The 12,064-nt window shown below is 35.3% G+C and overlaps 1 protein-coding gene across 1 annotated transcript; it reads right to left on the bottom strand.

Moving 5' to 3' along the window:
* Window positions 1-299: 299 nt before the first annotated feature.
* On the bottom strand, window positions 300-11,290 carry LOC142613086 (uncharacterized). Its single transcript, XM_075785278.1, has 5 exons — window positions 10,602-11,290; window positions 7,265-7,301; window positions 4,906-5,142; window positions 4,779-4,826; window positions 300-1,176 (listed from the first exon to the last, which is right to left on the bottom strand). Exons 1-5 carry the CDS (start codon window positions 10,922-10,924, stop codon window positions 775-777), a joined length of 1,047 nt encoding a protein of 348 aa, XP_075641393.1. The 5' UTR covers window positions 10,925-11,290; the 3' UTR covers window positions 300-774.
* Between the last annotated feature and the right edge of the window lie 774 nt (window positions 11,291-12,064).

Here is a 12,064-nt window from a genome sequence, read left to right as displayed (position 1 = left end):
AGAAAATGCATGACACAGCAAAACGGCATGTATGTATAACTAAGCACTTGACATGAACCGTTCACAAAGCTGTTGTCGCCCGTGAAATTATCATTCACATCTATTGCATTTGCATACAATGGATGCACAAAATAATTCCTCTTTTTCAGCCCTGCACATTGACTCCACAGATTCCTGGAAAATTTCATTCACCAACACTTTGAATAGCCAGGTGCAGCTCAACCAGCATTATCGCTTAACAATTCCTGACAATTCAAACAATACCAACCCCCACCAAAAGTGCTAATGCACAATTAAAACAAACAAATAAAAAGGTGAAAAGAAAATGAATATAAAGACAGATTTCCCTAGAGATTTACACCACCAGTGGATTTCCAGTTCCCTCAACTTAAGTGCATTCTTAAAAAGCCCTCCCAAACGGGCGCTAAAAGAAAGCAAAATAGCTGAAACAGCATGAATTTTGTGTTTGATAATGCTGTAATAGAATGCCACATACAATTAGAATATCAACTTAAGAGACTAAAGAAAGAAAATAGCTAAGACTGCATAAGGCTGTTGATTTTACAAAAGATGAGAAGAAATTAAAAATGCTAGATTCTTCTCAATCTTTGAGCATACATACAGATAAAGAAAAAATTATTACGTGAAGGAACACACTCAACTGGATATATTCCATCTAGGATTGACACATCATTACATAAGCTGGGGTGAATAGATTTACCTTTTCAAGTAGATATTAGCACATAACTTATTGAAATGCTGTGTGTAAATTAATCACCAGCCTAAGCCCTTTCTTCGTCTAAACCTGTCAACACGGTCAGTGCTCATACGTGACTTTTCAGGCTTGTTTGATTTTCTGGACTTCTCAAGTCGGCTATCTAAACTGTTTCTAGAAACTTCTGGAACATCCGAACTTAATTCAAACGTATCTGCTGTTCCAGTTTCAGATGCTTTGCTCTGATTATCAGATTCTACTGTAGGTTTTTTAGAACCATTTGTGGTTGCTTTTGATTTGCTAATGGTCTGTACATATTTCTTTAGATGTTTAATGAATTCTGGGTAAAGCTCAAGATTGGAATGTCCACCTCCACTTAACCACAAGGGTTCGTACTTTTCCTTGCAAAGCTCCCAAAGCTGCTTCCCATGGGACCAATCCACAACTTCATCAGCAGTCCCCTGAACAGGGAACATAAACGTTTATTATAGATTTCTGTAAGATAACTTTGGGAAAGATAAAAGGATTTTGGAATCTTTCTACTGGAAGGGGCAAGGAGTAGAGGGCAATGTGATCACTTGACAGAACAAAATTACATTTAAAAAGATATCCTGGCCAAATCTTAACATGAACATGATGAATTGAATTAAGCTCCTTTATTTTTTTATTTTTTGGATAAATAACAAATTTAATTAAGACAAAAAAGGCATAGCCCAAATTTCCAAAATAAAACGATATAGCCCAAGTACACACAAATTATACAATAGGTACACCCACAATTAAACTTCAGAATTGAAAAAATCAACAAAATTTAATAAGTTAGAAAGAGGAAAAATCCTGACGTAATCAACCATTCAAACGAGGATCAAAACATCAATTTCAGATTTAATAGTCCACTCACAGCCTATGATGCACGGAAGCGGCGCCAAAGGTGCCGCACCCGCGTCCAACGCGGCGCGACGCGCGAGGGACGCCGCTGCTCGCGCGTCGGTGCCGCGTCTGCCTCATGTTTTCTTTTTCTTTTTCAGCTGACACGGCTTGAATCGCGCCGACTCGGCTTCGATTCGCGCCGATTCAGGCCGAATTGGCAGTATCGGGTCATATCGGCCGGCAACCGAAACGGCTGAAACAGGCCGAAATCGGCCTTGAATCATGCCGGAACAGCCGAAATCGGCTCTGAATGAGACCCAAAAACCCTAAATCTGTCCTTCCTCAATTTTATTTTGAATATTTGTTGCTTCTTTTGTGTTTTCTTTTTTGGTTTTGTGTTTTGTTTTGTGTTTCTTGCTTTCTTCTTTTTTTGTTTTGAGAATCAAGGCATAGTAATATGTTTTTTAAGAATATTTTAATAGTAAAAATATATAGAAAATATAAATAAAAATATTTTTAATAATTTTTTAATTGCCGAGTCCCGCACCCACACCCGCACCCGCACCCGCACACGCGCTTCATAGCTCACAGCCCTTAATGCTTCTACAATTCCTTTCCCGCCAAATGCACCACAAAAAATCAGTAAGGAATCACCTTCCAAATTTCTATGCACCTATGTTAACCAAAACTGCCTTGCCAACATGTTAACAAATCTATTACTCCTTTAGGCATAATCCCCTGAACCCCAAACAGGCTAAAATCCATAGTCCACAGGACCACAACTCTATGATGATAATACAACTATCTCCCCATTCCTTTTGCTTGTACAATAATAAGTTACCACAATTATATTTCTTTTCCTCAATTTTTCTATTGTTAAGATTCTCCTTAATGCTGCAGTCCACAGAAGAACACAACTCTTGTAAAGACCTTAGGCTTTCAAATGCTTTTCAAGTGAAAAATCACTTCTCCTTTAGGAACTAAAAGCTTTGTAGTAGAATTCGACCTCAAACACCTTTGTTTAGATGGGGTCCAATAAAGCTTATCCTTTCCACTATCACTCACTGAAGTTGGGTAAATCAAATCCAATAAAGACAATAAGAATTCTAACTCCCAGTCTAAAACTGTTGCAATAAAATTCAAAGCCCAATATACAGTGTCATTACAGAACTGCATACAATCCGCTACTAAAGCTTCCCTATTCCATGTCAGACAAAACAGTTTTGGGAAAGCCTCCTTTAAAAGGATATCACCGTGCCATTTTTCGTACCAAAATTTAAGTTTGGTCCTGTCACCCACTCCACACTTAATGAAACACACAAAGTTTTTCCAATCTCTCTCTATGTATTTACATAGACTAACACTGTAAGGCCCATTAAAAACAGTAGTAGACCATCCACTCCAAAAACTTCCATATTTCTTCTATATTACCATCCTCTACAAAACCTCTCTCTCCATGCCAAATCTCCACAACCACTTCCCAAAAGAGCTTGATTAAAAAATTCAGATTCCCGATGGACAATTCTCCACTTTGAAGGAGCTTACATGTTTTTATTCCAATTAATTAAATGGAATTTAGAGGCCTCAACTAAACATCTTCATAAAAAATCTTGCTGTAAATTTTCAATGTGATGTGCCACATCTATTTTGATAGGGAAAAGGGAGAAAATTAGTTGGTAAGTTTTAAAGAGTGCTTTTGATTAAGGTAATCCTAACTCCATTTTAAGAGATAAAGCCATTTCCTTCCTGCTTGTCTTCTTTCCATCTTCTCCAATATGGTATTCCTAATGATCTTTGCTTTGAATTGAGCACCCAATAGAAGGCCTAGATATTTCATTGGCAAATACGACAATTCTAACCCCATAATATCCACCAACTCTTCCAAATGATGCACATCCCCAACTGGTACCAACTCTGACTTGACCATGTTAACCTTTAGACGAGAGACAGCTTCAATCCAAATAAAGACAAACATTAAATACAAATCTGATTCAGGTTAGCCTCACCATCAATTTGTCATCAGCAAAGAGTGAATGAGAAATTATCAATAAATTACTGTCCAAGTCACCACTGTAAAACCAGATTAATATCTTCCTTCTATTGCTTTTTCCATCATCAGATTAAAGGCCTCCATAATAATAACAAAAAACAGGAGATAGAGGCTCTCCTAGGCATAGCCCTCTAGAAATGTCCTTCATGCTTGATTTATGATGAAAAATTATTCTCCTCCCACGTGATAAAAGAATCATAAAGGATCCATTTATTAGCTCAATACATCTGTGAAAAGCTTGGCAGATTCAGATGGATTTGAACTGTTATTTTTTTCATTGATTCAGACTAACTAATATATTTCATTCACAACTCAGGAGGAAAGCTTCATCCTATGTCAAACTTCTCAAAAAGACAGTTAAACAGTTCCTATAATTTGTTCTCTTAAAGATTAGCACACGCTATCTCTATATTTCTTATCTGACTAAGAAAGCATCCTAATACCTAAGAAATATCATGTGGATATTGTCTAAGTGTAAGTTGTGTAGGAGTGATAAGTCCCACATCAGACATTTACTGGGTAAATTTAGGCTTCATTAACAACAACAAAGAGCTTCAATTGTGACGAATCCTTTTGAAGTATAATGCAGATGTGGCTAACCCTTTTCCTAGGGTTTAAATTGTATATTGCACTTTCTTATTGTATGTGAGTTTGACAAATCCACCATCAGATTGCATTTTCTTATTATATCCTCCATGCTTGAAAATTTTAAGAATATCAAAATTAATAGCTGTATCAACAATAAAATATTTAAATTTCAAGTTTTTGTAGCCTAAAATTATGCATAAAAAATACATTTATGGATTGAATAGTAATTAACATCTAATTTGAACAAAATTTGACATGCATGTTAATAATATAAAGAACGTGCAATCCAACGGTTAGATTTTCAAAATATATAGCCATGTTAATTGTTTAGTGGTAGTTTGAAGTGTTTCTCTTCAAACTAGTTTGTAGAGAAACTTTGTCCTATCATTTAATTTTAGTTAAGTTACCAAAACCAACAAGGTCCATAAATATAATCCCATACTCGCATCCAGCCACATGCACACACCCACACTTAAAGAGATCAAGAAGGATATGGCAGTTATGATGAAGAGCAAGAAGAGAATGAAAATGAAATTTGAAGTAAATATGACTTACATGTATAACAAGAACAGGACAGTTTACCATGCCAATTTTGTCAATATTCTGAAAGGAAAAATAAATTACATTAGTCCATCTACCAAATGGAACGGCATGAGGAATAGAATCAATGGTAAGAAAATACCTTAAAAATATCAAACCAGAATGTTCTTTTGACTGGGTACAGTACTCTCAGCCCAGACAAAATTGGGCTATGTAAAACCACTCCTCTCAAGTTTGGTATTCTTGAAGCAAGATCAAGGGTGGGACCGCTACCAACAGACTGACCATACAATATTAATTGTTCATCTTTAACATCATACTGCTCCTTAAGGCATTTATATGCTGCATCAATGTCAGCATACGTATTACATTCAGATGGCTGTTTCAAAAGAAAAGGAGTGACTGTTAGATTATGACCATCAATTAAAATAACAATATCCAGCAAAAGTCTCTGAAATATGTGCTGATCCAGGGTCATTCAAGCACAGTATCTGCCAAGGAATTAATGTTAATAATGAGATCCCCATAGAATAATAAATGCATCCCCATAGATATTGCTTAGGTGCTGACCCTAGTTAGTGCTAAACCCATACTTAACTCACCCTTTCACTGCCAAAATTGAAGTATTAATCACAGAATAGTTGATATGCGGTATCATATGAATTGACAGCCAAAAAAGGATTTCAAGTTATCGTCATGTTCATGAGAATTTTTACAAGTTTTGGTATGCCTTTGTGTGCAAATAATTCTAAAAGCATAATCGTCATAGGCAATGTGTTTTCTCCTTAGCCAGGTGAAATAGCCCATAAACCTTTTATTTTTTAAGTGAAACAGCCCATAAACTTAATTTGACATTAACATTAACACTTAAGAATTTAGATTTTTTGATAATTGATCTCCAAGAAACATGAAGCAATTATTATTCGGAGAAATATAATTCTCCATGTGGCTTCTGTTCTGTGAAAATGGAATATACCAATAAAATATGCATCATGATGATAAGCTACATCCTTTCTCAAAGAACTTTGGAGAATGCTTTTAATCATACATGCAGTTATGCTTAAAGATCCATTATTCACTTATTAGAAACATTTCAAAAGACTTTAGTACATTCATGATTGGTAAATGAGTTAGTTACGTATTCATGGACCAGAAAGAACAGAAAATTGAACAAATATATAGATGAAAAACTTCTATTTGAAACCAATGTAATGCATTGGTAGGGAGGTCTTGGGCTCAACCCATGGAAGGTGTCAGTTAAACTACCTCCCATTTGGTAGCCTAATATTTTTTTTTTTTTTAAATCCAAGAGGGAAAAAAAAATAGAACAAATAAATGAATGATTTTATCTGAATACAACTTGAGACATGCGTTAGACCCAAAAGTCAAATCAAGATATATTTAGTCAGCACACATTAAAATGTACCAATACTCAGTAATTTTAACAAATTTCTAAGTACATGTCAAGGTCATACTTCTTACATGTCCCTAGGACTTCGTAGAAGAGGTTAAAAGGTGTGGTGGGTAGGGTCCTAGTTTCATACTATACTTGAACCAACATTACATATACTCATTACATAATACACATTAGCGCTTCATTTGTTTTGACCCCAAAAAAAAAACTTTTTTTTTCTGGAAAATGATTAGTTTTCCAGTGTTTGTCTAAGACACTGAAAATGAACTAGAAAACACTTTTCTATTGTTTGACTAGCATAAAAAGTCCTTGATATTTCTTGTAATTCCAGGTAATTTTAAGAACAAAGACTTTCATTCACAGAAACAGATCCCAAACAGGAAAAAACATTTCTATTTTTGGGGCTATTTGGGATCCTCAAATGGGAAAACGTATCCTAAATTAAGAATCTACATAAAAGAATCAGTAGAAAAGTTACTGATTTTTTATCAAAGAAAGTCATTTGGAAGAAAAAAAAAGTCAGTCAAAACCAGTCAACAGTCGATCAACTATCAACCTGTGGAGAGAGAGCTAAGAGAGAGAAGTTACCCTTCTAGTGGGTATGTTTTCCATTGACCAAAGAATATTTTTTCTGTTGACATGCATTTTCCACAAACCAGAAACCAAAAAATACAGAAATTTCTGATTAAACAAATGGAGCATCAAATTACTTTTTATATGACATAATTGTTATACATTACATATGTTTGCATATCTAGGAATCTAGGATTGGTCAGCCTATATGGTCAATGTCAGAAATTCTTGTCACATGACTTCTAAAATTCAGCCTACTCAAAACTTGAGTTTCAATCTTTCTTATTTGTTTTTTTAAAACCACCAAATATATAGAAGTCTAGCAATGTCAAAAAGGTACAAAACCTAACACTTAGTTCAGAGTTTTTATTTTGAATAAGAATCAGGATATCTAAGTACTCTAATAAACAGACACCTACACGAAATTGTGGACTTGCAAGAGTTAATATAAGCAAATAATAAACATTTTTTCCCATTTCCATCAAACTAGTATTAGAGAAGCTATGCATCCAACCTTTCCAGTTGATTGTCCATAACCAGAGTAATCATACCTGCACAAAACAAAGAAGCAAGGGTCACTAAATTAATCCAATGGTGATTATAATATCAGAGTTGTAGAAAGATATACTAGTATCAAATAGTAGTGTACTTCACTTCTTCTATTTTACTTTCAGATTCTTTAATTAATAGAAGAGATATTTATCCATATCTTCAAGCTTATGTAGCTCTAACAAAAATAACAATTTTTCTCCATATCATTTGAAGATCAAACTAGACAGAACACTTGGATGTGATGCACACATGCACTGTTGAGAAGAAAACAAACTCAAATGAGCACAGTTCTCACAAAATGAAACTTTATGAAATGAACGTAGTTAACCCCAGCCAAAAGAGAGTGCTGACAAAACCAGACATGAACAGAAATACAAATAAATACCATGTCCTTGGTAAAAACAGAATTTGAGCAGTTTCCCACTTCTCCTACTTCTTTGCCCATGTGATGCAAGGGAATTCAAGTAAATTCAAATTTCTGAAAATAATTTTTTTTAAACTATACTATAGAATTGACCGTGTCCAGGAATCAGCCTCTTCAAAAAAAAAAATTGGAGGTAAACCTACTTACCATGACCTCTCCCAGACCCTGCAAAATGTGAGAGCTTTGTGCATTGGGTACAATTTTTTTTTATACTATAGATTTGACTATGAGAGAACTAGTAGTAAGATATAAACATCTAAGTAACTGTTATTATTTCAGCCCTGATAATGGGTGTCATATTACTGATGTCATTAATATTGATTAATTTTATCCAATATAAAAAATAGGATTTTCTTTTCTTTTCTTTTCAGTCCTTGGAGAAAGTAGAATATATGTGAATGCACCATGTGGCCATGCTACCAGAAAATTTTATTTCAGCTTTTATATAGCAGACACAAAGATGAAAACACCAAAAGGATTAGGGTGCTAAGACTTGTTATTAGAAGATCACGAGTTGACCATTATTTCATTTGTTGTAACTCAACGAATATGTATTCTTACATTTACATATGCAGATATGTGTTCTTATACATACATAAGTACAAACATGTCTTTTTTTTTAATAAGGCGTACGAACATGTTGAATTGAGGTTATATGCAAACCGCCTCATTTATTTTCTATTTTTTCATAAGTAACAAAATTTATCAATTAAGAGACACTATCTTATCTACAGTAGATTTATAAATCATGTAATCTATTATGAGTAGTATTTGTACTAAACCTATTAGTATAAATATTAAGCATATGTGTAGCATAATTTAATTTAACCCAAATAAACTCACATTTCAAGAATTAACATAGTATCAAAGCCAAAAAAAAAAACCTTCCGCTGCCAACTTTAGCATTCTTCAGCCAACAATGGCATCGCTCATTGCCCGTGATCAACCAATCTGGTAGCCATGTCTGACAACCACCATCATGCAATGAAATAAGCCCCCCAACACTCCGACAACTGGGTAGATCCTATGAAGTATTAGCTATATGGTTCCATTGAGCACCTGAAAGCGCGCCTCGTTACCAAGGGTTACACTCGGACTTGGGGTCGATGATTCATAGTCATTTTCTCCTCTTGCTAAAATTTCTTCAATTCGGTTTCTGATATCCTTGGGTGCTATCTTGGTTGGGCGTTGTTTCAGTTGGATTTTAAAAATGCCTTCTTACATAGTGATTTGCGGCAGAAGTATACATGGAGCAACCACTGGGGTTTGTTGTTCAGTAGGAATCTAATAAGGTGTGCAGATTATGTAAAGCTATCTATGGCCTTAACCAGCCTCCTTGAACTTGGTTTGGTAACTTTAGTGACACAGTAATCAGGGTTGGACTTCACCGTTGCCAGTCCAATCATTCAATCTTCTCTTTTACTTTTAAGAACAAAGAGATTGTCTTAAAAGTCTATATTGATAATATAATTCTCACTAGTGATAATAAGAATGGGACACAGGAGTTAAAGGAGTTCATCCAAAGTTCGTTTTGAACTAAGGATCTAGGCAACCTGCATTATTTCCTGTGCTAAGGATCTACGAAACCTACATTACTTCTTGGGATTTGAGGTAGCCTGATCTAAGGAAACAATTAGTTTGCTGCAGAGGAAATATGTGTTGGATATTTTGGGAAAAACTAGACTGTCAAGTTCTAAACCTGTAGAAACTCCTACGGATACCAATGTTAAATTGCATGTGAATCAAGGGAAGTTATTATCGAATCCTGAAAACATTGTCACTTGGTTGGAGAGTTGAATTTTTTTCACCATTACTGTCCTTATCCTTTGAAATGAGTGTTGTAAGCCAATATATGACAGATCCTTGTCATCCACATTGGGAGGCAATTCTTCAGGTTGTGAAGTATTTGAGCACATCTTGACCGAGTAGAAGCATTTACAGCTTCATATTGGAACTTTAAATTTAGTTATCATAACCAATGTGGTTGAATGGAATTTTAAATGGCATAGCACAATGTACTGTGTAGCCCTTCAGGTTCATGAAAACTAAATTTGAACCATGAAATCGATCCTCTCCATTTTAAGACAAATGGAAAGAATCCTGATCCAGTCAATATCTGCAACCCATAAAGTTCCTATAGTTATTTTTCTTTGACTGCCTATTCTTGATGAATTTCACAAAATTCAATGAATGTATCTCTTCATTCTTCTAGTTGGGCATCCATTGTCTCAGTGGAACAGATATAGTTTCTTTTACCTAATTTTCAGCAATCAGAAGACATATCCTGTTATATGAGGAATAACATTGAATGATCTTGACAAATTGACAATATGCCTAGACATCCTTAGTTTTAATTATAACATCTACCCTGCCATGCTACTGGATTCCATCATATACCCTCTCCATGAACTAAAGTTGTCAACAAAATCATCATTTTTCTATTTCAGTTCTCAGATATACTATGAGTATACTTGTTGACAACAAAATTAATCATTTCCTGATCTAACTCTTGCCCTTTAAAGTTCTCATTTTCTTGTGACATTTAGAAACTTCCTAAAATCCTTATATCAAAGAAGAACCATCAGACTTAAGCTTACACACGAAACACCATACTATGTGCAATAGAAAAGAAATATTAATCATTTACAGCATTGCTTACATCCAAAACCACTATCACACCAACAATTTGAGAAAGAAGACAAACCCAATTGCACTGTCATGAAAATTTCACCATACTAAGCAACACCCATCAAATTTTATACACAATAATTCCCAACCAAAACTCAAGGCAGTGACAAAAACACCAAAAACCCAGATAATATATCCATAAAATAAACCTCAAAAACCCAAAGTTAAGCTCAAAAAGTAGTCTTACCCCATGAGATTGACACGAAGTCGATTGCTAAGTTCAACGAAAAGCTCAAACATCTGACCCAAATCAGCAGCATTTCCATGAGAGTAAAGCAGAGTAGCGGAAGGCTTGTGATGCTTAACATGAATAGCTACGATATCGTTGCCTTTTCTGGTCCGAAGCTTGAGTACTTCCACGTTGTTTTTCCTAGGAACCTCAGGAATAGAGAAGCGAACAGGTTGAGTTTCCAAGGACGACGTGTCGTCTTCTGAGATCAGAGTGTAAGACGGTGGGGTCGGAGGGAAGAAAGCGAACTTGGCCGCGATCGACGACGTGACTCCGCCCATTCTGTTGTTATCATCGACGGAAACAGACTCATACAAGCCTTTAAAGCCCCTCTTTTTTCTCAGATCAGAAAGGAAAGGAAAGTTGAGATAAGAGAAAGATGACAAAAAGGTGAGGGAAGATGGTGGCGCGTGGTAGTTGGTGGTGGCGCGTCGAAGGAAAGGAGCGTGTCAAAGTTTGCCGTGGAAACTCCTATTTTTAAAGGTTTAAAAGAGTTTTAATAATGGGAGAGAGAAGTGGGGGACTGTTCAGTGGGTATTGTCGCCTGACGGCGACTTTTATACGATTTGTCTGTGTTTACATATTTGTATTATGGAGGCAAAAGCTGTGTATTTGCAAAGGATTAGGAGACTGAAAAATGTTTAGTTGGACTTGTATATAACTAACTACTTGTGACTATACGATACCATACTATACTAATAACGAATTTTCTTATCTTTGATTGAGATTGGAAGTGACAAATTAAAATTAAGAGAATTTTAAAATAGCCTTTTAGTAAGGAATAGGAGTAGGGCACGAGTTAGTAAACTATTTTTGAAAATTTCCTATGAAAATATAAAATAAAAAAAATAACTAATTTTTTTTTACATCTTTTTAAATTTTTCATAAAATTTTTTTAAAATGAATAATTAATGTATGCCATAAGAATGACTTTCTTAGACAGTGACCAAGACGCCCTTAACAACCCAAACTCCTCATACACTATGTACATCACCAAGCATCAAGGGTCCTCCGACCTAAATGCACCTTCAAAATTCCATCATCCGGCATCAAGGCCCTTCCAGCCAAGCTCGTTGGACAAAGATGTTAAGTCATCCAACAAGTGTCGTAGGTAACCTTCAACACAAGTCGCTTGACCTTCCATCCACTTGTTCACCACCTGAACAACTGCACACCGATGAAAGTACACTTCTGAAACCTCCAAACTTCAGGCATTATATACCCACTCACCAACCCACATTCCCAAGTTATGGGCATAAACTCCAAGGATCTCGCTACCATTAACTCTAAACATTCAATCATGCCTCAACTAATAAAGTGGCAAAAAAAGTTGGTCTATATAAACACCAGACCATCTCCATTCTAAAGTATGAGTGAAAAAAAAAAAAAGCCTAACTCTAGCCATTTGAGTTCAATCTTGG

The sequence above is a fragment of the Castanea sativa genome, chromosome 1, assembly GCF_040712315.1.
Source record: "Castanea sativa cultivar Marrone di Chiusa Pesio chromosome 1, ASM4071231v1".
NCBI classification, from domain to species: Eukaryota; Viridiplantae; Streptophyta; class Magnoliopsida; order Fagales; family Fagaceae; genus Castanea; species Castanea sativa.
The sequence above is the reverse complement of the archived record's forward strand: the minus strand, read 5'-3'. Positions and strand labels throughout refer to the sequence as shown.